This window comes from Rhododendron vialii, chromosome 3a (assembly GCF_030253575.1).
Source record: "Rhododendron vialii isolate Sample 1 chromosome 3a, ASM3025357v1".
In the NCBI taxonomy this organism is placed as follows: Eukaryota; Viridiplantae; Streptophyta; class Magnoliopsida; order Ericales; family Ericaceae; genus Rhododendron; species Rhododendron vialii.
This window is the reverse complement of record NC_080559.1, coordinates 8935757-8956694: the sequence shown is the minus strand read 5'-3', so window position 1 is coordinate 8956694 and position 20938 is coordinate 8935757. Positions and strand designations below refer to the sequence as shown.

General features: G+C 38.0%; 2 protein-coding genes across 6 annotated transcripts; one reads left to right on the top strand and one right to left on the bottom strand.

The window, feature by feature from the left end:
* Window positions 1-447: 447 nt before the first annotated feature.
* On the top strand, window positions 448-6427 carry LOC131321393 (uncharacterized). Of its 2 annotated transcripts, none has more exons than XM_058352376.1 (4): window positions 448-720; window positions 3477-3698; window positions 4234-4396; window positions 6056-6427. In XM_058352376.1, the coding sequence occupies exons 2-4, from the start codon at window positions 3561-3563 to the stop codon at window positions 6247-6249; spliced, it is 495 nt and encodes a 164-aa protein (XP_058208359.1). In that variant the 5' UTR covers window positions 448-720; window positions 3477-3560; the 3' UTR covers window positions 6250-6427. The 2 variants fall into 2 exon arrangements, with proteins under 2 accessions (XP_058208359.1, XP_058208360.1); XM_058352377.1 differs by lacking the exon at window positions 448-720 and adding an exon at window positions 3860-4023 and having other exon boundaries at window positions 3574-3698.
* A 5512-nt stretch (window positions 6428-11939) lies between these two features.
* Window positions 11940-17769, bottom strand: LOC131321389 (B3 domain-containing protein At2g36080-like). Of its 4 annotated transcripts, XR_009198464.1 has the most exons (4): window positions 16873-17767; window positions 15292-15512; window positions 13456-13770; window positions 11940-12232 (listed from the first exon to the last, which is right to left on the bottom strand). XR_009198464.1 is itself a non-coding variant. In XM_058352372.1 (3 exons), exons 1-3 carry the CDS (start codon window positions 17657-17659, stop codon window positions 12176-12178), a joined length of 1059 nt encoding a protein of 352 aa, XP_058208355.1. In that variant the 5' UTR covers window positions 17660-17769; the 3' UTR covers window positions 11940-12175. The 4 variants fall into 4 exon arrangements, 3 of the variants coding, with proteins under 3 accessions (XP_058208355.1, XP_058208354.1, XP_058208356.1); XM_058352372.1 differs by lacking the exon at window positions 13456-13770 and having other exon boundaries at window positions 15292-15506; window positions 16873-17769; XM_058352371.1 differs by lacking the exon at window positions 13456-13770 and having other exon boundaries at window positions 16873-17765.
* Between the last annotated feature and the right edge of the window lie 3169 nt (window positions 17770-20938).

Sequence of the window (20938 nt, the reverse complement as noted above, 5' to 3'; positions counted from 1 at the left end):
GGAGTTTAAACGATGGAGAAATATGAGATTATTGGAATTGAACATGGGTCAGGATTGACGATCGAAGAAACTAAGCAGTGAGAATTGCAGTAAAAGACAACACTTTCATTTCAGAAAATAACTTAATGAAGATTTAAGTGTAAGTCATTTTTATCAAATTAATGGAAAATGTTTTACATGTAAAATGTTTTTCTCATTTTTTACACAACCAAATACCGGAAAATAGGTAAAATATTTTACGTCCAAACAAACGGAGCCTAGATATTGTTATGCGCAAAGATATGAATCTAATGGATTTGAATGAACAAATGACCCTTGATAGAGCTCAATAAAGAAAAACCGATCCCAATTGATTGAGACATAATGTTCGGTTTGGTTATGTAAAATAAACGATAGACTAAGATATTGGTTACATTATGCTTTGGACATTAATCCCACTCGCACTGATCTTGTTTAGTACTCCTAATTTTCCCACCCAGTATCGTAACCCTCTACCCGTACTCTGTAGGCATAAAAAACCACCGGCCGCGGCTGTTGTGCGCAGCTACCGCTTTTTCTCTCTCTCTCCCCCGTGGCCTCTCTCTCTCTCTCTCTCTCTCCCGTAAGCTCTCCCTCTTCCAACTTGGTTGCGGACTTACGGTGTCAACGGAAACAGGTGAGGGACAAATTATGCCGATGAGGACACTTGGTAGTTTGAGTTCTGAATTTCTTACCGTGAAGGTACACTTTGATCTCTTTACGTGAGGTATTGGAGTGTCTTGAGTGTTGGAGATCTAAATTTATCTATGGGTCTTGGGGTTAAGGCATTTCATGCATTTCAGGCGTTTGTTTAAAGTCCTCATTGAAAATCCCATACAGGAACCCCATCCAACTATCTGAAATGTACGTGTATACCTAAACAAAAAGTCCAGAACCACACCCGAAACACGTACCCAAATACACAAACGCTCACATAAATGTGTGAGGTTCTCACACACTAAAAAGTTACAACACCCGTGTGCCACACTACACCACCAGTGTGTTGGTCCCACTCAATTATGTGAGTGTTTGTGTATTTGGGTGTGGTTGTACACTTGTTGATACATAAACCACCCACCCTAGTATCATTCAAACCCTAGTGCCAAGGACAAATTGAACATGACCATCAAAACTCAAAAGTTTAGTAGTACTCAGCAGAAATACCAAGAATTTTACTGTACCTCATATGGTGCTCCTATGGAAAAAGAAAGGAATAGACCCATTCTTTAGGGGTCTGATTCTGCCCTAAATATGACGAATAGCCTTCTGCATAGTTTTTGTTTTTGGTATAGAAGAACTTATTATGTATCCTCTTTTTTGACGTATTGATTTAGCTTTGAGGCCTTCTTTTATTTCTACTCAGTTTTTATGTGGATAATCAAGGGATGAAGTATCCCAGAAATCTACTTTTATATATGCGAATTTAACCAAAAAAAAGAAAAGAATATAGTTGGGTTGTAGACTTGTAGCTGTGATGCAATCTCAAACCTCTCTCGATGCAGGCAGTACCCAATGGTGAATCGATCATTGATTGGGCACAAAGAGTTTGATACAATGGTTATTGTTATTAGTGTTTCTTTTGAATGCAATCAACATATACCTGGTGGGTCCATCAATCAGATTACTAAATCGAGGCTTGTGGAGAATGGGGAATTAGTTTGTATTGGGAGGGGAAAAAATACTCCCTCCGTCCCATTTTCTTTGTCCATTATTCATTTTGTCTCTTTTGTGTCTATTGCGTATATTTTTCTATCTATAATGTTTTTCATGATTTCGACAATTTTGTATTATAGAACAAATTAAAGTCTATCAAATAAGATCCATGTTGCATATTTTTGGAGATTCACATTGAAAGATATAAGCTATTGGAAATTGACACGAACATCAAAAAAGGACAACCAAAATAGGACGGAGGGAGTAAATTTATTTATTTCGTCCCTATATTGCGCAATTCACTTGTTTTTGTCTCCTTTAACTATCTTCTTCGCAGTTTGTCTATATATTAATTTCCTATTCATTCTCTTGTGGAGAATAGGGTGGAAGTACAAATGAGAATTTCTGAAGTCTTTTTAATTTTTTAATTTTTTTTCTTGTGGCTTTCCTTTTTTATTATAGCATTTGAAAGCCATTCGTCTTAGTAAGATGAATTAGCTTGTGAATGCGGCTCTTAAATTTAGACTATATTTTAAAGTTGGATTTTGATATTTGCACTCAACTTTTTACTGATGGCGCTCCACTTTGTTTATGGTAACTTCACGAAAAAGTGGAGCGCCAAAATCAGTTTTCTTTAAAGTTATGAGTATAATCAACTTCAGGAACTTTAGCAAACGAACTAACCCAAATTGCTAATTTTTTAGTTTATTCAGTTGGCAGGGTTTAGGTTTTATCATAGATTTAGCTTGGTTTTGTTTCCTGGTTTGCTGATCTATTTCGCATACTACTAATACCATACATTTATATGCACTCTCACATGAATTTGTGCAAGTAGAAAAAATGTCTATGCTAGTCCAAATAGAGAGGAGTTGGAGCTAATGATATCCTAAGAGATGTCTCTGCTGACACACAGCCATCTTAGAAGTTTCCGTGCGTCTTTGATCATAAGGAATTGAATCATACCATATTATTTATGACAGCACATGCTTGATGATATATGCCGAGCAAAAAAAAAAAAAAAACTGTCATAAGAAATATGATCTTCAGTAGTAGCAATTAGTTGTTGGCTTGTAGCTAGGCAGGATGCCATTGCCTATTGACTCTATTCTTGTCAGTGGGGATGATTTTGTTGTAGAAATGGTTTAAACCTCAGGAGACATCTTTCAGTAGCTTACTAACTATCAACAAGAATCTTGTGGCCAAATTATGAATTGCTTATTTGCTTCAGGAGAATGTTTGGTGGTACACTTACTAACAAATGTCCTGAACCCAACATCTTCCATGGTTGTAGGGACTAAATACTGTTACTCCTTCGAATTTTTTTTCTTATCATAAAATGTGGTTCTAATTCTCTGGAACTTGGGCTAAACAGCTGCAGTTCTCAAAATTTCTTGTACTTTAGGATATTTAGAAAGTGGAAGCAAAGCCCAGATCTTAACCTTTTTGATATAATGCAAATTTTGATACCTCTACCTTTTTGAATTGTTAGTATTTTTCTTTTATGAAACCTAACTTTTATAGTATCAATTGTTTTGTTTTTAAACAAAAATCTGCTTGCAGGAAGTGCCAGGAACTTTCCTCAATATCATTTTTTGAAAATTTCTTCTACCAAATGCTTTTTTGTGTTCGTTTTCTGAAAAAAGAATTGAATTCTCAGCAAGCACACAAACAGCACATTCACTCTCATTTCGCTCTCTGGACATTTCGAACAGGGTTATTTTTATGGTTGACAAGTAATGTTTCTAAGTTCTGTTATTTATTATGCTTAAAAGACATCCATATTTTTTGTTTCCTCTTATTTGCAGATTCCCTGAACTCTAGGTGTTCCTCAACTCAGGGTGTCCCTTTATTGTCTTTCTGGGGTTTGCTGAAGTGATTCAAGCATCAGAATGAAGCTGAAAGTTGTTGCAAGGAAAGTCTATGATTATGTTCGTTATGATCTGAAAGAAATTGCATTCCCTTCGTCTTTGCCTGATCCACCACATATTAAGAAGCGTCGCAAATTGACTTGGAAAGAGCGATATCTGGTGTGTTCTATCATTTGGTATATTTCTTCGGTTAAACTTTTGTAGTGGTTTGGCTGTGTCTCTCGTTTTGATTTCACTTTTATGATAGCTTTATCACGTTTTATGGACTTAAGCATCACAACCTTTGTTTTTGTTTGTGGATTTGAATTTGCATGATGAAGCAAACACGGTGGGAATATAGACTGTTATAATGGACTGCTGGTTGTAAGGAAGAGAAAGGTGAAAGTGGTGTCTATGAGCAACATGTTGGACCGCATCTTACATGTCTCCTGTGGCCAGTTCCTGTTGAGCCTTACTTGATATGGCTTACCTGGTTCAGTTCTTGGTAGGCGTATGCCAGGATGCAGATTTGACCCATCAACTAGTTGACTCTCCTAATAATATATTTTAAATTTCAGTTTGGTGCTCCATTTATGAATTGCTGTAAGGTTCTTGTTTGTCTGTATTCTGCACTAGCCTTGAAAATCATCCGTCGAAGTACTTTTTTCTTGCATTTGGACTCAACTGTAATTAATCTTTTGTGGTTGTTTGTTAGGTGCTGAAGGAAGCGTCCAGACTTTACGCTGCTAGTTGGGTAAGAGATATTGGTCCTGAACTTCGGCCAAATGAGTATAAGAAGAATGAGGACAGTGAAGACAAAACCAGTGGCGTAAATGGCACAACAAAAGATAAAGAACCCTCTACTTTGGAGGATCTTGGTGAGAAATCCCTACCTGCTCTTCTTGAATTGATGATGTAAAATTTTAGCTCATTATAAAATTTATTGGAAAATCGCTTAAAGAATGTATATGGTATTAGGTTAAATGACAGGTTGGCTGTGTTGCCAGCTAGTTGGCAGATGATAGTTTTGTTAATGGGTTAGGATATATTTGTTCAGTTGACCGGAAACGGTATGATGAAGTGTTACGTTCAGTTTAGAATTGAGTGGTTAAGGTTTCAGCACCGAAAGAGGGATTGTTTTGGTATTGTCAATGATACCGCTCTGATATTGACTTGGTTGCTTAATGGAGGTAAGGAGAAGTGGAGAACCTTTGGCTATGTAGCACGGATAGGGATACGGACACGGACATGGGACACAGCAATTCTAAAAAAATGGGGATACGGACACAGCGGGGGACATGTCACGTGTATAAATAAATAAAAAATAAATATATGTACATATATATAAAAAATATATATATGAACCATTGTATATGAATAATTTCACAAATTGTATAAACTTTTTTCAAATAATTATTGTTTAACCCAAATGTTTTGAATAATTTCATATTAACCCCCAAAAGTTTAAAAAATATTACATTTTGACCCCTAGCCGTGTTCCCGACGTGTCCCCAGCTGTGTCCCCGCCGTGTCCTCTATCAAAAAATAATAAAAATTATTGGACATGCCACGTGGCCTGTCCAATACGTGTCCCTGCTGTGTCCCCGTGTCCAATACGTGGACACGGCGCCCTTTTGGAGTGTCGGTGCTACATAGACCTTTGGAAGAATGAAAGAGGGCTTGGCTAGCAAGATCACACGACATTAAACATTGTTAATATGTATGATTAAGGTGTGCAGAGATAGAATAGCATAGGTTATGCACTTGACATGTGGCATTGAGGTTTTCGGAGATGGAACAATTTAGTTTATGCACTAAATTTGAGAGTGATTCTTCTTGAGATGCATTGCTATTGCTTATCTTATGGGCAGAAGTAGCATTTGATTTCGGAATGCTGTTCTATTAAGATTATGAGGTAAAAGCTTTTATTACGTTGAGCTCTTGATTTTGTTTTGTAATGGCCCTTCTATTCATATTACCGAAACTTTTGAATCTGTTGTTTGATGTTTATATATTAGACAGTGTCCTTTTTGTTTGTCTTTTCTTTAGCCTTTTCAACTTCGGTCGATATTTTTATATTTTCTGATTCCTCTTGTCAAGACGAATGATTAATCTTAAAAATTTTGACGAAAAGATAAAAAAAGATTCAGTTAACATATAAAACCCAACTTTCTTTGTGATAATTTATTTTGGAGAAACCCCCCCTTAATGTGTTACATAACGGGTATGGTTTCCTCCAAATGAGTCATGAAGTGGGTGATATAAATACTAAGCTTTATGAGATTTTTCAGGGTGTAGCTATAGAAATCGAAGAAGGTAAAGAATGACTCCAGTACTTCACATTGGACATCTTCATGGATCTCCATCTATATTAAAAGCTCACTTCTTGTCACATTTTGATCATGGAGAGCACCTTCCTATTTTGATTGCTTTCGGGGTTTATTGCAAAGAACTGTTTCTTCCTTGAATTTTTATTGCTTCTTGTTTCTACTTGATCACATTATGATGTTTCAATTTTTTTTACTTAAATTCAATAGCGGTGGCTGCTAGAGGGGGGATGGAGACACTAAGGCCTGTATTGCAGCGTGTCTACATGACACGAGCTTCGGCTTATAGAGATGCACTCAGGAGCTTCATAGAAGGGTATCAAGAAGGCATACAACAAGTCATGGAGAAGAAAGAAGACTCTAGCGCTCAGCAGGAAGAGGATACCCCAAAAAAACCGACTTGAACAAGTAGTTTTGGTTTGTTTTAATGCTACAGCTTTCTATAAGATGTTACTCATGCGATTCATCCCCTTTGGCACTTGGCAGTTTTGTAGTTTGTGCAGACAATGAAGTTGCTATAATTTATGGGATATTTTTGTACATACGATTTCCATTTTAAGCAAGTATGATCCCTTTCCTGTACTGGTTGGTGAATTCCATGTTATTTGTTCTTAAGGAAGATTAGTGGATTACTGTCGCTCCCCCTTGGTTTGCAGAAATCATGTACACTTCGTCAAATTTAAAATGATTTGTACAGACAAATACAGACAAATATGCACACAAACTTTTCCGATTCGAAATACCAGGATATGTAAAAGATGTGATCTGAAATGACTATTTGGCTGGCCTGGAACTACTTACTTCTCCTAGTGGAATGTATAAAAGGACCGTATTGCCCTTGATACTGCTACAGACTGTAAGGAGTTAGGAGTATATCTTAAAGTGGGCAGTTTTGTCTTCTTATGTTTTCCAACTTATTGCTGTCCATGGTAACAGTTCGAGTATGACGGAAACCACAGGGAGTTAAAAGAGTAATATAGCTTTTCATTGTAGTGTCTCTTCAGGTTGGGTACTTCTATTGTTTTGTATTAGTCCCAAATGCCAAGTTTCCTAAACGAAAAAGTTCTAATATTCATTTACTTGTATATAACTACTTCAACTATTATTGTTTTTCGGCTTCAACTGTTATTGTTTTTCTGTTACGGTGACAAAATTTCTGAAGAATCTGATTGAACTTTATGACACAAAGCAAGAATGTGGTGCAGTTGTTATCATGCTTAACGACTGTTTCCAGTTTGTAACCCTATGTTTGCAGGTTCACTGCAAATCGATCCTAACATTGAGGCTTGTGCATGAAAGATCACAAACCAAGAGCTTTTGAAAGGACATAGATCAGTACTACTCTTCTTGTTTGTTTATATCTGACTGCAATTTGTCAAGTCTTTTTATTTTTATTTTTTGATCATGATATTTGTCAAGTCTGACAAACTAATGTTTTGGTTCTGGTTCAGATCTCTTCTACTACTGCTACTCGGATATGTGATATAAAGCGTGGAAGCAGTGCTGATCATTCCTTCTTGTATTGAACTTAAAGTAAGGCTTTCCTTTCCTATTATATTATTCGTTTGTAAATTTTAGAATTATCTGCTGGTAATCACAGGAAAAATTTCGTGGGTCAAGGATTCATTGACTCGTAAAAATTCAAAACGCGCCTTGATCTCTGAGATGCACTGAAAAGTGTAAACAGTGAGGTGAGATTGTGTGGTTATTTATCTTTTCTTCAAAAGTCAATGAACATGGCGATAGAAAGATTTTCAATGAAGGAAAGGACCTACATGACTGAAGTTGGAATTGAATGTAGGACTTTTAGCATTTCTAGATATGGTCATGGACTCATGGGGACACAGTTACATGGCAGTTTCAGTTGGAATCATAGGAAATGTAGTTGAAAATCAACTGAATGAGAGCACACCAGATATATTCAAACAGAAACAGAAACGGTGGTGGTGTGTGTGTTGGCATGTGGGGTGCTTGAAAATGACTTGCACTCAAGTCTCAAAAGTGCTCATAGGTACCTAGTTGTTGTGTTGGCTTCTCATTTATGCTTTGATTATAAGTCATTTTATCCAAGCTGCAGAGTCCCACTCTTGGATCAAGTAGTTGCAAGGATGATCACAAAATTGAAATTAGTACGAGTGGTTCTTATCAGTTTCACTATTTTTGGGTTGGTTCTGTTGCAAAGGACCCATTTGGTGGCTGTTGTGTGGACTTCTTTGTTGGGTTATCTTTGGTGGCTTAGTGGATCACCATATTGGCTGCATGATGTTGGATGCACATTGGCAATTTCAAATCATACAGACACCTAATATGGATACTCTAATTGCCTTTTTTCATGATGGAATTTCAAGGTCATCGGATACCTTACTCAAGTATGAGAAGAAAGTACTCCATTAATACCGGATGTAAGGGAGGGTAAGTTTGGGCACAAGCCGAACAGTTGCCATGATACGCTCAACGTGGTTGTCTTCAGGGGAGAACCCATGATTTAGGGCTTAGTTGCAGGGAGCTCCTAAAGTGATGCCGCTCCCATCTTGGGAGCCCTCTTTTGCGCTCCCAACTAAGGAGCTTGACGGGAGAGCCCACTCCCATTGAGATGGGAGCTTGCTCCTTACAAATGTGGGAGCTTTTGTATGGTCTTTGTATAGAAAAACAGGGAGTTATCACTTGGCTTTATTAATTGGTCTATGATGAACTCATATATCTAGCCCAAGTCATGTTATCTTGAAAGGAAAATCATATATTGTAACACTAGCCCATTTCTTAGACTTATGGAGGACACTTTCTAAAATGATTGTACTTTTAAAGTGGAATACTCTATGCTACATTATTTTCATAATATATGTACATGCTCCTCTCAAGCTCCCAACCTTGGGAGCTTCTGTATTCCATCGCTCCCTGCTCCCCACTTGCGCTCCCGCACCCGCTTTGTGCAACTAAGATTTAGAGATCTGTAGGGCTGTATTTTCGACCACTGAACGAGTGGTCACCGCACTTATGTGAGTATGAGAAGAATAACTTCACTTGGAAATGTTCTTTCAAAAGCTTGTTTGTTTTGTCATCAACTTATATCCTGTGTTTTTTTATTTTTATTTTTTATCTTTGTTACGATAAGTAGGATAGTTCCAGGGGAAGGGGCTTGCAGCAGCAGCAGTAAAATGAAACGATGTTCTTCCAAAAGCTTGTACGGGCATCTCTGGTAAAGAAGCGCCTCCTATCGTTACTGTTGTCAGTTGCTAATATCGATATTTCTTTGATTTTTCACTTTTGATGAGATTTAACTTCCAAGCGACAAAATGTCTCTTTCTTTCTTTTTTCAGGTGCAAGAGGAGATGAGCTTGACCCAGAAAGTCCAAAAGGGCAAAAAGCATGCTTAGGGGAAAAGCAAAGTTAGAAGAAATATTTTCACATGGTCTAGAGTCTAGACTATTTGTGCACAAGGCAATTATTTTTCTTTCAGTGCAAACACATTAGTCCCTTCAACTGTGCCCTTGGTTTTGATTACTTCCTATTGGGCAATGATTATATGTACATGTGTGTATATCTCAGGACCCTCCCACTTGCAGAACCACTAAGCGTCCAGTGCCACCGTTACCGTAGGTCAACGGGTGTTTATCTCTCCTGTCTTTATCTATATGGGACCTGATAGGCTGATACTTATGTCACAATTATACTTGGGCTAAATACATGAGGTAATGCAACACATTTCTTCAAACTTTTGTTGCTTTAATAAACTGCTCACTGTATTAGATTATCTGATACTTGTGCTTCTACTACTTGCCTTGATCGGGTGACTACCAAGAGAGGGGCAAAACCCTTCTTCTAGCTGCATTATTATTATTATTATTATTATTATTTTGGGTGTTCGATTAGGTGAAACTTTCCATGCCATCAAATGACCAAGATGTCTGTTATCAGATTCAAAATCTAAAAGCCTTGGTAAAAGAATAAACAGGGGTAGGAGATTTCCCTGCAATTTATGAATTTGCAGTATGCACCATATTAGTTCGATCTGATGATCTTTGAGAATGTAGTGAGGAGGCCTGTCTATCAATTGGTTATTCCTCCCCCTCGAACCTTGAAATAAATTTCTACTTTGATTCGAATCCTTATACTCATTCGCATATACGGCATAATCGTCCGATTTCTTCCTCGATCTTCAAAGTCATACCCATTTCTTTGATGCTATTTCACATAGTGAAGCAATAACTTGGGAGTATTTCGCATGGCAGTTCTTGTTTTACACACATGTTTATTGTTGGAAGCTTGGTATAAACTAACATTTGGCACGTTACTTAAAAGCATAAAGTTTGTGAGACAATTGGCAATTGGATATGGTCTAGCTTTGATTTGGAGACAGTTTCGAGTTCAAGTTGCTTTGTTTGCATATTGTTTCGGACTCAGCTTCTTTGCCAAACCCGGACGCAATTCCATCTTGATAATGAATAGTGTAGATTTATTAAACATTCTTACTTTCTTACTGGTACGAGTCTTGTAGCAAACCTAAACTATTAAAGATACTTTTATACAGCCAAGATTAACGGATTGCTGTATGCAGTTCGCACCTAGACTGCATAGAAGCTAAATATTTTTGCTGCTATGCGAACCCAAGATTGGAGAGCAGTGGGACAAAAATTTAGAGAAACATTTCTTGGTCCATTAAATGTTGCGGTAATTTAGCATTTGTATTGAGGTCAAAATAGGCAAAACAATTTCGAAAACTGTACGCCCGCCTTCTTTTTGTGTGATAACTATATACTATTTTACAAATACGTCTGCCCTTGAAACTAGATTTACATAATTTTGTTCACTCCATTTGAGGATGGGTCAATTGAGCATTTTTAGTGAGGTCAAAATAGGCAAACCAGTTTTGAAAAATGTACATCGGTCTTTTTTTATTTTTATTCTTTTATCTTGGTATAAGCTCAAAATGGCTGAATCAGTTTATGCATACCAGTGTCCTTGAAACTCTATATACATTATTCAGGATAATTGGTTTAACTTATAAGCTTGTGGTAAATTGAGCATGTTTATGCCTTGTTTGGATGGTATTTTGGAAAAAAAAATTCTAACTAAAAAAATATTCATTATCCTTACTTTCAACCATTACTTTTATTTCCCTCTCATTTTTACAATTATTATTCTCATTTTTCTCTCTCTACTCATTACCTCCATCTCTAATTATTGCCTTATTCTCTCTCAACCTATTACCCAAAAATCAAACTAAAATTTTTTCAAAACACCACATTATCTACTTTTGCATTTTTATTTTTGAATTTTTACCGTTTGGCTCCCTCATTCTAGAACTCATTATTCGAACATGAGTTTTTGGGTCTAGAGAATAGAAGATAGGGAAAGAGGAAGTTTTTGACTTCTCATTTTTGACTTTTTTCATTTTATTTAACAAAAAGACCTACAAAAGGTATTCTGCACATATTTTTCAAACATTATTTTTTTGAACGGCATATCTTCCAAACACTAATCATGTTACAAAATACATTCTGCACATATCTCTCAAACACTCTACCATATTTAAAACACATTCTGACCAAAATTCAAAAAGTCAATAATCAAAATGCAAAAAGCCAAAAAACAGAATAACCAAACATTCCTATTGACTGGCTTACACCTATGTGCAAGCAAGCGAGCAAGCTTGAAGAATGTTGATGACAATCGAATGAAAAAGTAATTGGGCCCTTTTTTGTTATCTCTAATTTCTGTAGCACTAGTATTTTGGTAATTCATGTCACAAGAGAAGTGAAATAAAGAGAGAAACAGAAACAAAGGTACTAGCTGCATAGACTGGGCTAGTAGTACTACTATGGGCTACCATCTATCTCATCTCATCTCATAATATGGATCAAAGTCTCCACTCCACACACCCTCTCCTTCTAGTACTTATGATGGTCATGAATTGGGGCCCTCCCCCATGAAACTAAAATCTTCAGCTAGAATCCCAACAGTACACCACATTATGTGGTAAAGTATTAGATAGATTCCTGGTGGAAACCATCCACATTCCTCAATTTGGGCCTGGATGACATCAGCCCTATCTTTTATGCCCCCCCCCCCCCCCCCCCCCCCCCCCACTTCTCTCTCTCTCTCTCTCTCTCACTCTCGCACACACCTTAACCCTGGGGGCTTTGATGATATGATGGTGATATAACCATTTTTCTTAATGAGGGAGCTGCCTGAAAATCTGGGATTTTCCCCATTTTTTTGGACTTCCATTTCCCCTTCTTTTTTTCTTTTCTTTTCTCTTTTTTTTTTTTATAGTGGACATTCCAAGTGCCTTAAATAGTCAAAAATCATGAAAGTCACATCCACAGATCTTCATCCTTGGTGATATCTCATCTGGTTGACACCTCTTAAGTAGTTGGTATCCTGTGCCTGTAGACAAAATACAGTGCGATGATGATTAGTACATCCTCTACTCATCAGCAGTAACCATGAAACATCTAGAGCATGCATCTGAGTTGAATAGTTCGGTTTCTAACGCGAAAGCGTCTTATTTTGAAACAAATTTCAACCTACTATTAAAGTTTGCGAAGCAATGATTGAGAGCGAGAGTAGAGCATAGAAGATTCAAGATAGTAGTAAACAAAGGAGTGTGCCTATGGAGTGTGTAAAAATCCTTACCCTTTCCATGAACTCATCATAAATGAGGGTGTTGATTGGGATGGCTATCTAACTTCTACAGGGGGCTAGGTTTAAAAAATGTCCTTGTAGTTGACCAGGATTTAATCCTCAAAACCACTTAAACAACAATTAGAACTCATGAATTTGGTTATGCTTGTCACTATCTACCTTGACCTTACCCGAAAATCTACCCCACTAATTTCATTCGAGAAACAGAACTGACCAATTATAAGGACACTTGGACCAAATAATACAATGCAAGCAAAAGTTCTCCCCCCAAAAGGTGTCCTAACCCCATTTTTGCTTAGATTTTTTAAGGTCATAATGCCTCGTTAACAACTTAACATGCAATGAATCAATGTGAAAAATGATACATGACTCGACTTTCATACAAAAAATACAACAGAATGATACGGCAAGGGCAATTTTAGAACATGTTGATCGACAACATGTACCACGTCAAAAATCAAGTTGATCGGATACCATTTGAGATGATTTCGAAATGAATTTATTTTGAGATAAATGGGTTTAATGGATTTCAATTCTCCCTCTTTTTCGGGCAAGATAAATGCATTTTAAAATAATATCTAACGGCATCCGATCAACTTGATTTTTGGGTACAATAATTGTTTTCGATGTTCCATGAAGAGTGAACGGTTTGGATCATTGATGTGGGCATGGAAAGGACCAAAAACAAGCTGAAACAATCCAATAAAGGGACCGGAGAGGATCCAATAACTTGCGTAAAACAGTACACCATAACTAAAAGTTATTTCCATCTATTTATGGTTTACTTTAGGAGACAGACCACAAGCATTCTATAGAGTCAGAGACCACCAATTCACGTGACAAACCTATCTTCAGACTAGAACTACAATGAAAGGTTCAATTGCAGAAGATGGTACCCTCCTTCCAAACAGTAACTCAAAAACCAAACCAACCCTTTTGTCGCTGGTTGGCTTCTAACTATATACCTTCTGCTTGAATTCCATTGTTGACTTTATGGGCTCCAATACATATCTCTAGCTGGCTAGCTAGGAAGGCAGGACCACACTGATTAGCGAGACCCAGCAAAAGTCATCTATCTCTCAGCATGGTCGATGATCTGATGGCCCCCCACATAGTACTGATGTAGATTTATGTGCCAATGTAAAGCAATCATGCACTGTTTCTTCCCCTTTCTTTTCTTGTGCAAGTGTCCCCAATTCCTTTCACACAGTTGTGAAATGTTCTCAAGTGGGGTGGAAAAATGCATCTTAGCACATGGGGTTACCCTAAGACCAGGATTCCTACATGTAGATATGGCACTTATAATTAAATAGATAAATTACATATGCATACATCAGAATAACTTCTTTATAGAGCTTTTCATAAACTGACATAGCTAGGTTAATGTGCGCGTCCAAAGTGTTTTTAGATGGTCCGAATTGAAAATCAATTTTGACCGGTCAAAATTGAAAAACAATCTCAACCATTCTTTGCGCGAATGGACGGGCAAGATTGTGCGAAGCCGTGAAGAACTTATTTACGGCTTCTCCGTGAATAAGTTTCTCTCTACATACATACATATATAAATGCATGCATCTATGAATGTATTTGTGTTATACAAAAGCTGTCTATGCGTTACTATTATGGAATAGACAATGTTTCCCTAAGTTCAGAAAGTAATCCAAAAGTGTCTAGTTGCTTACATACATCATTGCTACCAGAAGGGATCTTCACTTATTGAACTAGACTTGATATCATTTTCCCTTTTTTTTTTGAACAATTTTTGTTATTTTAGTGTCTTATTTTTTAAATCCTAAACCGATCCCACCATTGCGTGTGATTCCACAAATTTTTGTAAAAGCTTTCAATTGCAACCCGACTATTAGTACTGACCAAATGGGTACATACGATGGTGTACGTATGACGTGTGGGATTCACTCACAGCCCCACATAAATGATCCAATCCGTTGATAAATTTTAAAATAATTTTTTCGAGTAGCCTTGCCTGTATTATGAATGGAAAGGTAGAAAATTCGATCGAATACTTCCAGTTATTGGATTGGATTGAGTTGATTTTTCACAAGATTGATTTAAAATTTATCAACGGATCGAATTATTTGTGTGGGACCATCGTCTGTACACCACGTGTACCCATTTTGGTTGGTAACTTGCATTTGTGTTTCACTTGCTGGAGCGGTGAGTCGGTGACCTAAAGAAATTTACCCTCAGCTGGAAACGTTTTTCTTGTTCTATTTTTTTTTTGGTCAAACGTTTTTCTTGTTCTTTAATTTTGATCTTTAAATCTTCTTGTTAATTAGTAAGTGGGGCCTGTACTAGTCTAACTCTAACCAGCAGTATTACTATAGTGTACATTTTGTCTGTAAATTAGTAAACACTATTGGAGTACTACTTGTGTACTTGTCTCATTAGAGGAAACAACAGAATCATTGTGGTAAACTGCACTAGCTATTCGTATCTCTTCATTAACTCTTGGTATTTTTATAGTAGTACTGGGCTTATTCATTTTGGGTCTCAAAATTTTGGTGTACGGTTCCCAATAAATACTATTTGTTATCTCTGAAAATGAGATGATAAAATGCGTTCAGTTTTTAGTATTTTTTGTTAGTGGAAATACCCTCTCGTTACTCTGAAAAGTCTCTTTCAAAACCTAAATCGAACTGGGTTTCTTTCTTAACAAATAAAATGTCTTACTAATAGAAAACGAATCTAAAATGACATGGCAGAAATGAAAGAGAAGACAAAATTATCATGGTGTAATGTAATTAACATTTGGCAGAATTGTTTTGAAGTTTGTAACTTACCATGTGGTTAGAACTAGAAGGATGAGGTAGGTTGGTGGAGTAGTGGTAGTAGTGGGGTTGACCGCCCTGGCTCGATGTCGATGAACCATCTGGTGTGGATGGCTCGGACTCATCTGGCAGCAGCGACGGCGGCTGCTGGTGGCACTCCATGTTCACCCCAAATAACCTTAGTGTCTTGGAGTTTTTGCTAGAGGACGACGTTTGGTTCTGCCCACCTGCTCCTGTTAATTTAGAAATTAAACATTAAACACCCACATTTATAGACGCACAACAACAACAACAAAACCTGGCTATGTTTAATTCTATTTACCACTCATCGATTTTCAAATTAATATCAAAAGAAGAAATTTTAGTAAAACGGAAAGTTTAAACATGAGAGTGAGTTCGAAAGCTTTTTCCTCCCCAGCAAACGATTTTTATACTATCGAACTTATCGTATACTACAAACATAAATTGATATGTATGTGCGCGTATCTGGAGTCAATACGTGTTTGTGTAGCTAGATTTTGCGTTCCTCTCTCTTGTAAATGCACTTTACAATATATCTTTAACTGTTTCAAACTAAGCACAATACGGGTCTCAAATCACATTAGAAGATAGGGAAAGTAGAAGATACAATTTGAAATGCATTTATAAAAATAAAATAAAAAACTTAAAATTGATGCGTGTGTATCTGGAAGTGTCCAATAATGCTAGATCCAGTGATCATTTACTTCGATTCGCGTTAGTGATTTCTTATTGGACTATAACCATAAAAACACATTGAAGGAGTGAAAAAAATGGGCGATATTAAATATTTGCTCAAAATACGTGTGAGCGCGCGCATACGCATTTGTCCGGGAACCGGAAAACAAATGTATATCATTTTCTCATTGATTGCATGACTGTCTCTTCTTTTTCCGTCATCCAAAATATCGAATACAAAAATACAATTAAAAGTTAGGAGTGGCATTAATTTTTGAGTAATTATTAATAAAACCAATATCTAGGAGTAGAATATTTTTCTACGCGTACGACACGGGCATGTATTTCATGCACATATGCATACATACAATTACATTTACTCCGTATATCGAAAAGTCTAGTACCTCTCCCGTACCCAACTGTATCCTGTGTTCTTATGTATCCCGTGTTCGTGACTATTTTATGTACGAGGGCTTATCACGCAATCGTATCTGTAATTGTTCGATATGCGTGGGCTTTTTGATCAAACCGTAACTGTTCGATGCACGTGGGCTTATAGGCGGAAGGCAAAATGACCGCCATATATGATGTGTTTGATAATTAATATCCGTCAAGGACATTTTCAGCATTAACAAATATTTTTAGCTTGTTCTTAGCGGGTATTAATTATCAAAATACGTCCTGAACCGTCATTTTCCCTAGCGAAATGTGTGAAGTCTCGCATCGGGGAATTGGGAAAATATTAAATAATATTATAAAGATTTTTGAGCGTGCAGAGCGTGCAGCTACTACTGTATAATTCGAGATTTGAGCTTTTAAGCTACGTGATTACTCTAAAGATTAATAGATCAACTAGAGGCTCCTGATAAAAACAAGATAGGGGTGGAAAAACGATACCTGCATGAAGACAGTCAGGTTGGTAGGGAAAACAAGGCCCATTTCCATGAGGAGCTGGCTGTGGGTGCACAGGATAAGCATGCGCAGAATAGTACACGCGGCGGCCCCACCCACTACCCCCACCTCCACTATTCACTCCCGCCCCACTCCCACCCGCCACCAGTACTTGACCCGGCGCCGCCCCCCGCCGCCTCCACCCTATGAAAAGCCGGTCGGCGTCGACCCGGTGGCGCAGGAACAAGACGACGTCCCCCGCGTCGAGCCGCTTCTCCTTGACGAAGCGGCTCCATCCCTTGGTCAGCACGTAGCTCTGGCTGCTGTTCCAGTACGAGTACCGGAACCTCCACGACTTCCCCGACTCGTCCTCGAAACTCAGCAGCAGCCCCCCCGAGTCTCCGCTCCCTCCGCCCCCGCCCGATCCCAGCGGGAAGTGCTTCTCGGCGTGCTGCTTCGGGATCACCAGCCTGTTCAGCTTCCCCACGTCGCTCGGCGTCAGCGGCTTCTCGAACATCGGCTCTTTTATCACGTCCAGATTGAATTGGTCGTTGCCGATTCGCAATTGCCGCTTGTCGGGGCTCTCAGATTCTCTGTCGAGAGAGCTGTCGAACTCGTCGTTGTATTGGTTGAGGTTGAAATTGAGAGGGGCGGAGAATGGGGAGGCGGCGTTGGCGGCGGTTCGGTGGTGGTCTGAGGGTTTAATGGGAGTTGTTGGGTCCATGAGGGGTTGTTGGGGGTGTATCCACCAGAGTGATTGGGGGAGGTCTGAGGGGTAGTGGTTTATGGGCATTTTAGAGAGAGACAGAGAGAGGAGTTTGTGACTTTGGAGGAGGGGCGGTGATTGTGGTCTTGATGTGGGACTATTTAGCAACTGCTACAAGTGTGACAATGAGAGGGAGGAGAGAGAGAGAGAGAGAGAGAGGTGTGACTTGTGCAAGTGGTAGTAGTACTAGAGTAGTTTTAAGGTTTTGCGTGATGGGGTAATTTCAATCATTATATTCTCGATGAGAGTTACAGTCTGTGTCTGTCTCCTCTTATTTTCTGTTTTTGTGCATGTGGAAATTAGATTATACCAGAAATTTTTCGGTGCCGGATAGTTATTATATTTTACGTGATACTCGCTCAATACATTTGGATCGTATAATATTTCATTTGGATTATTTGAATTAAAATTCTCTCACCCCAATATTTTCTCTTCCTTTTCTGTCTTCAAATTTGAGCTGTCTAAAAACGTAATGGACTGCTCAAATAGGCCGAGCACGAACCACGTGATATCTACCGGCATTGAAATTTTTTTCCAGATTATACAGATGACAGAAGAAGTAATGGTGTACATGCAAGAGATTGTACTGCAATAAGAGAACTTTTTCACGGCTTCGCTCAATCTTATTCATTCATTCGCTCAATTAATGACTGAAATGTGTTTTTAATTTTGATCGGTGAAATTTTATCGGTCAATATTTATTTTCAATTCGAACCGTTCAAAATAATTTTAAACACGCTGAATTTAACGCCGTAAATCTTTTTTTTTCTCCTGCAATAAAATATCGTGAGGGTGACAGACAGGATTGTGGCGTTGGGCAGAGTAGTAGCAGTAGTAGGAAAAAGATGTACTGGGGCATAGCCATATTGGGATCGGGCCCGGCTGCTTTAGCGTCTGAGTTTTCAATTTTATTTTCTATATATCAGATTTTGAATATTATTGATAATTATTCGTGTAAAGCTACTTATAATTTAAATAATTTTGATTCAATTTGATAAAAAATCGATTATTTTACATTCTCATTTTCTTCCATAAATAAAAAATAAACACGTGACATTTGATGTAGCCTAAATAATCATTTCAATATACAAATGTAATGAATTCGAAAGCAAAAACATTTTGATATACTTAAGTAAACGTTCCGATAAAAAATATATGTCTACTAAGTTGGCCCTTCCGGGATTAAAATTCTGACTCAGCTACTGAAGATGTAGGAGTAAATCATTCCTTGTGCTATGAAGTCAATCCGGCTAGTTGGTGGGTTTATTTCTGACACGCATGATTAGGGTTCGATTTTTGAGATCATGAAGTAAGAAAGTAATTTCTTGCGAATTTCTTAGTTCAATCTTGACCGAACAAAGTAAAAGATTAAATAAGGTATGCAGAAGTTGACCCAGACACTCGTGATCATCGAGAAGAGAGAGAGAGAGAAGAGAATTGGGCATATGGTTACTGGGCTACCCGTCTCTTACCCAAACGGTACAGAATGAAAAGTAAGACAATGGATCAAGATTTTTTGAACATATCAAATTGAGCTGATTTTTTACCAGCTTAATTGAAAAGACATTAAAAAATTAGTTAACAACTCGGATAATTTATATGGGAACCTGAAGTGGGACCAAAAAGTGGTCAGTGCATTATCGGTACCACCAAGGTCTGTACGTATAGTCGGACTGAGTTTGGCCAAGTAAAAATGAGAAACAAATAAGTGTTTTTTCTTTTACGAGGTTGCTTGTTCAAATCTTATGGAGGCCAAACATTTCAAGCCTTAAACGACTGGAGGATTTGCCTGATCATTGATTTCAAGGCTACGAAATTATTTAAAACACGCGTAACTTAACCCAGACATCCGAAAGTAGTATCTACTTTGGGTTGAAAAAGGAATTTTATCCTACTAGTAATTGATTGTCTGTATAGACTGTAATTTCTAGTGTTGGCGTGATTGTGGTGGCATAGTTGAGACGTGTGGAGCATCCCAAAATAGTCCTGTGCTTAAAGGAGAAACAACCCCATGTCCCTATGTAATCTTGGCTCAGAAATTGATCGTCAGGTGGCGCCACCTCATTGAATCCAAGACCATCCATCCAACGGCTGCCGATTGTCTTCGATTCCACTCATTCTAAATATGTGCACACACAAATAGAGTGTGGTGTATGCCCAGCTACTATATAGTAAGTTAGAAAGGGCTTTTTCTCGTTTACTATTGCTTCGGTTTCGCCGTACCTTGCTGGCCTGTGGGAAAGCTACCGCACCTAAACTAAGAGAAAATGAACGAAGAAAGAAGGCGTTAGCATTAGAAAGACTATGTTGTCACAACTAATAAGACCCAACCCAACGTCGTCTCATTCTGTTTGCTTTTTTTTTTCCGCTCTTCACTCTTTAACAAATATTGTCATGAGTCATGACTCAAGAAAGCTCGATCCGGAGACAAATGTATTTTGAGAATTTTGAGTCGTTTTTGATGTGTAGGTCTACATGCATCACAACACACGCACTTCACTTACGTCGAACGACGCTAAACACATCAGCATGCAACTTCGTATCCGACATCCGTGTCCGTAGCGGGGTTGGTGTCTTTTAGATTTGGATTTAGGTGCACGCGGTGCATACACAAGATAACACAACTGTAGTAATTTCAGTCACGTGCAGGCATGACAAAAGCATTATTGGTATTTGGCCACATCTATTCTTATTATTATGGGAGCAAACAAGACCATAATCGGTGTCAGGAGAGCAAAAGAAAAACAAAAGAAATTAATACAGAGAGATCCCTTGCCTTTCCAATAAGCAGAGAGCTATAGATGGACCAGATAAGATTTGTCCAATTGATTACGTCTCTCTAACATTCGTGTCTCAATCCTCTCCTCACACTCCCCCATCTCTCTCTCTCTCTCTCTCTCTCTCTCTAACATTTGTTTATCTGTACAACATTAATGACACTCACTTGGGGCCTCAGTGAGGTCTATATCTCATACTTACAAGTTTGTATTATTCAATTGTTTGGTTTGTTATTAGGAGTTTCGGACAAAACCCACCTCAATTTCCAGGTGGATTCGGACACCTTTTGTCTTCCCCTGCAAAAGGTTGGACTGGTTGTCATTCACGTCCATGTTGGAAGAAGTCACATAGTATATAATACAAGTCGTTGGCCTTTGTTGTATAATAGTATATGCATAGCATTTGTGGTACATATAACATGAATGTGTCATTTTAGTCACCACACTGATTACATTCTGATCTATCTATGACATGCGCGTCGCAAGATCCATTTCAATAAAGAGTTTATTAGAGCGTACCCAGTGGCGG

What these genes read in the sequence shown, in the direction of transcription:
- LOC131321389 (XM_058352371.1), bottom strand. Translation starts at nt 17,659, where the DNA reads ATGCCCATAAACCACTACCCCTCAGACCTCCCCCAATCACTCTGGTGG. An exon ending in ACCTGACTGTCTTCATGCAG is followed by an intron (nt 15,513 to 16,872) that starts GTATCGTTTTTC and finishes CTAAATTAACAG; the next exon opens with GAGCAGGTGGGCAGAACCAA. An exon ending in CTTCTAGTTCTAACCACATG is followed by an intron (nt 12,233 to 15,291) that starts GTAAGTTACAAA and finishes TTTTGTCTACAG; the next exon opens with GCACAGGATACCAACTACTT.
- LOC131321393 (XM_058352376.1), top strand. Translation starts at nt 3,561, where the DNA reads ATGAAGCTGAAAGTTGTTGCAAGGAAAGTCTATGATTATGTTCGTTAT. An exon ending in CTTGGAAAGAGCGATATCTG is followed by an intron (nt 3,699 to 4,233) that starts GTGTGTTCTATC and finishes GTTGTTTGTTAG; the next exon opens with GTGCTGAAGGAAGCGTCCAG. An exon ending in CTCTACTTTGGAGGATCTTG is followed by an intron (nt 4,397 to 6,055) that starts GTGAGAAATCCC and finishes TAAATTCAATAG; the next exon opens with CGGTGGCTGCTAGAGGGGGG.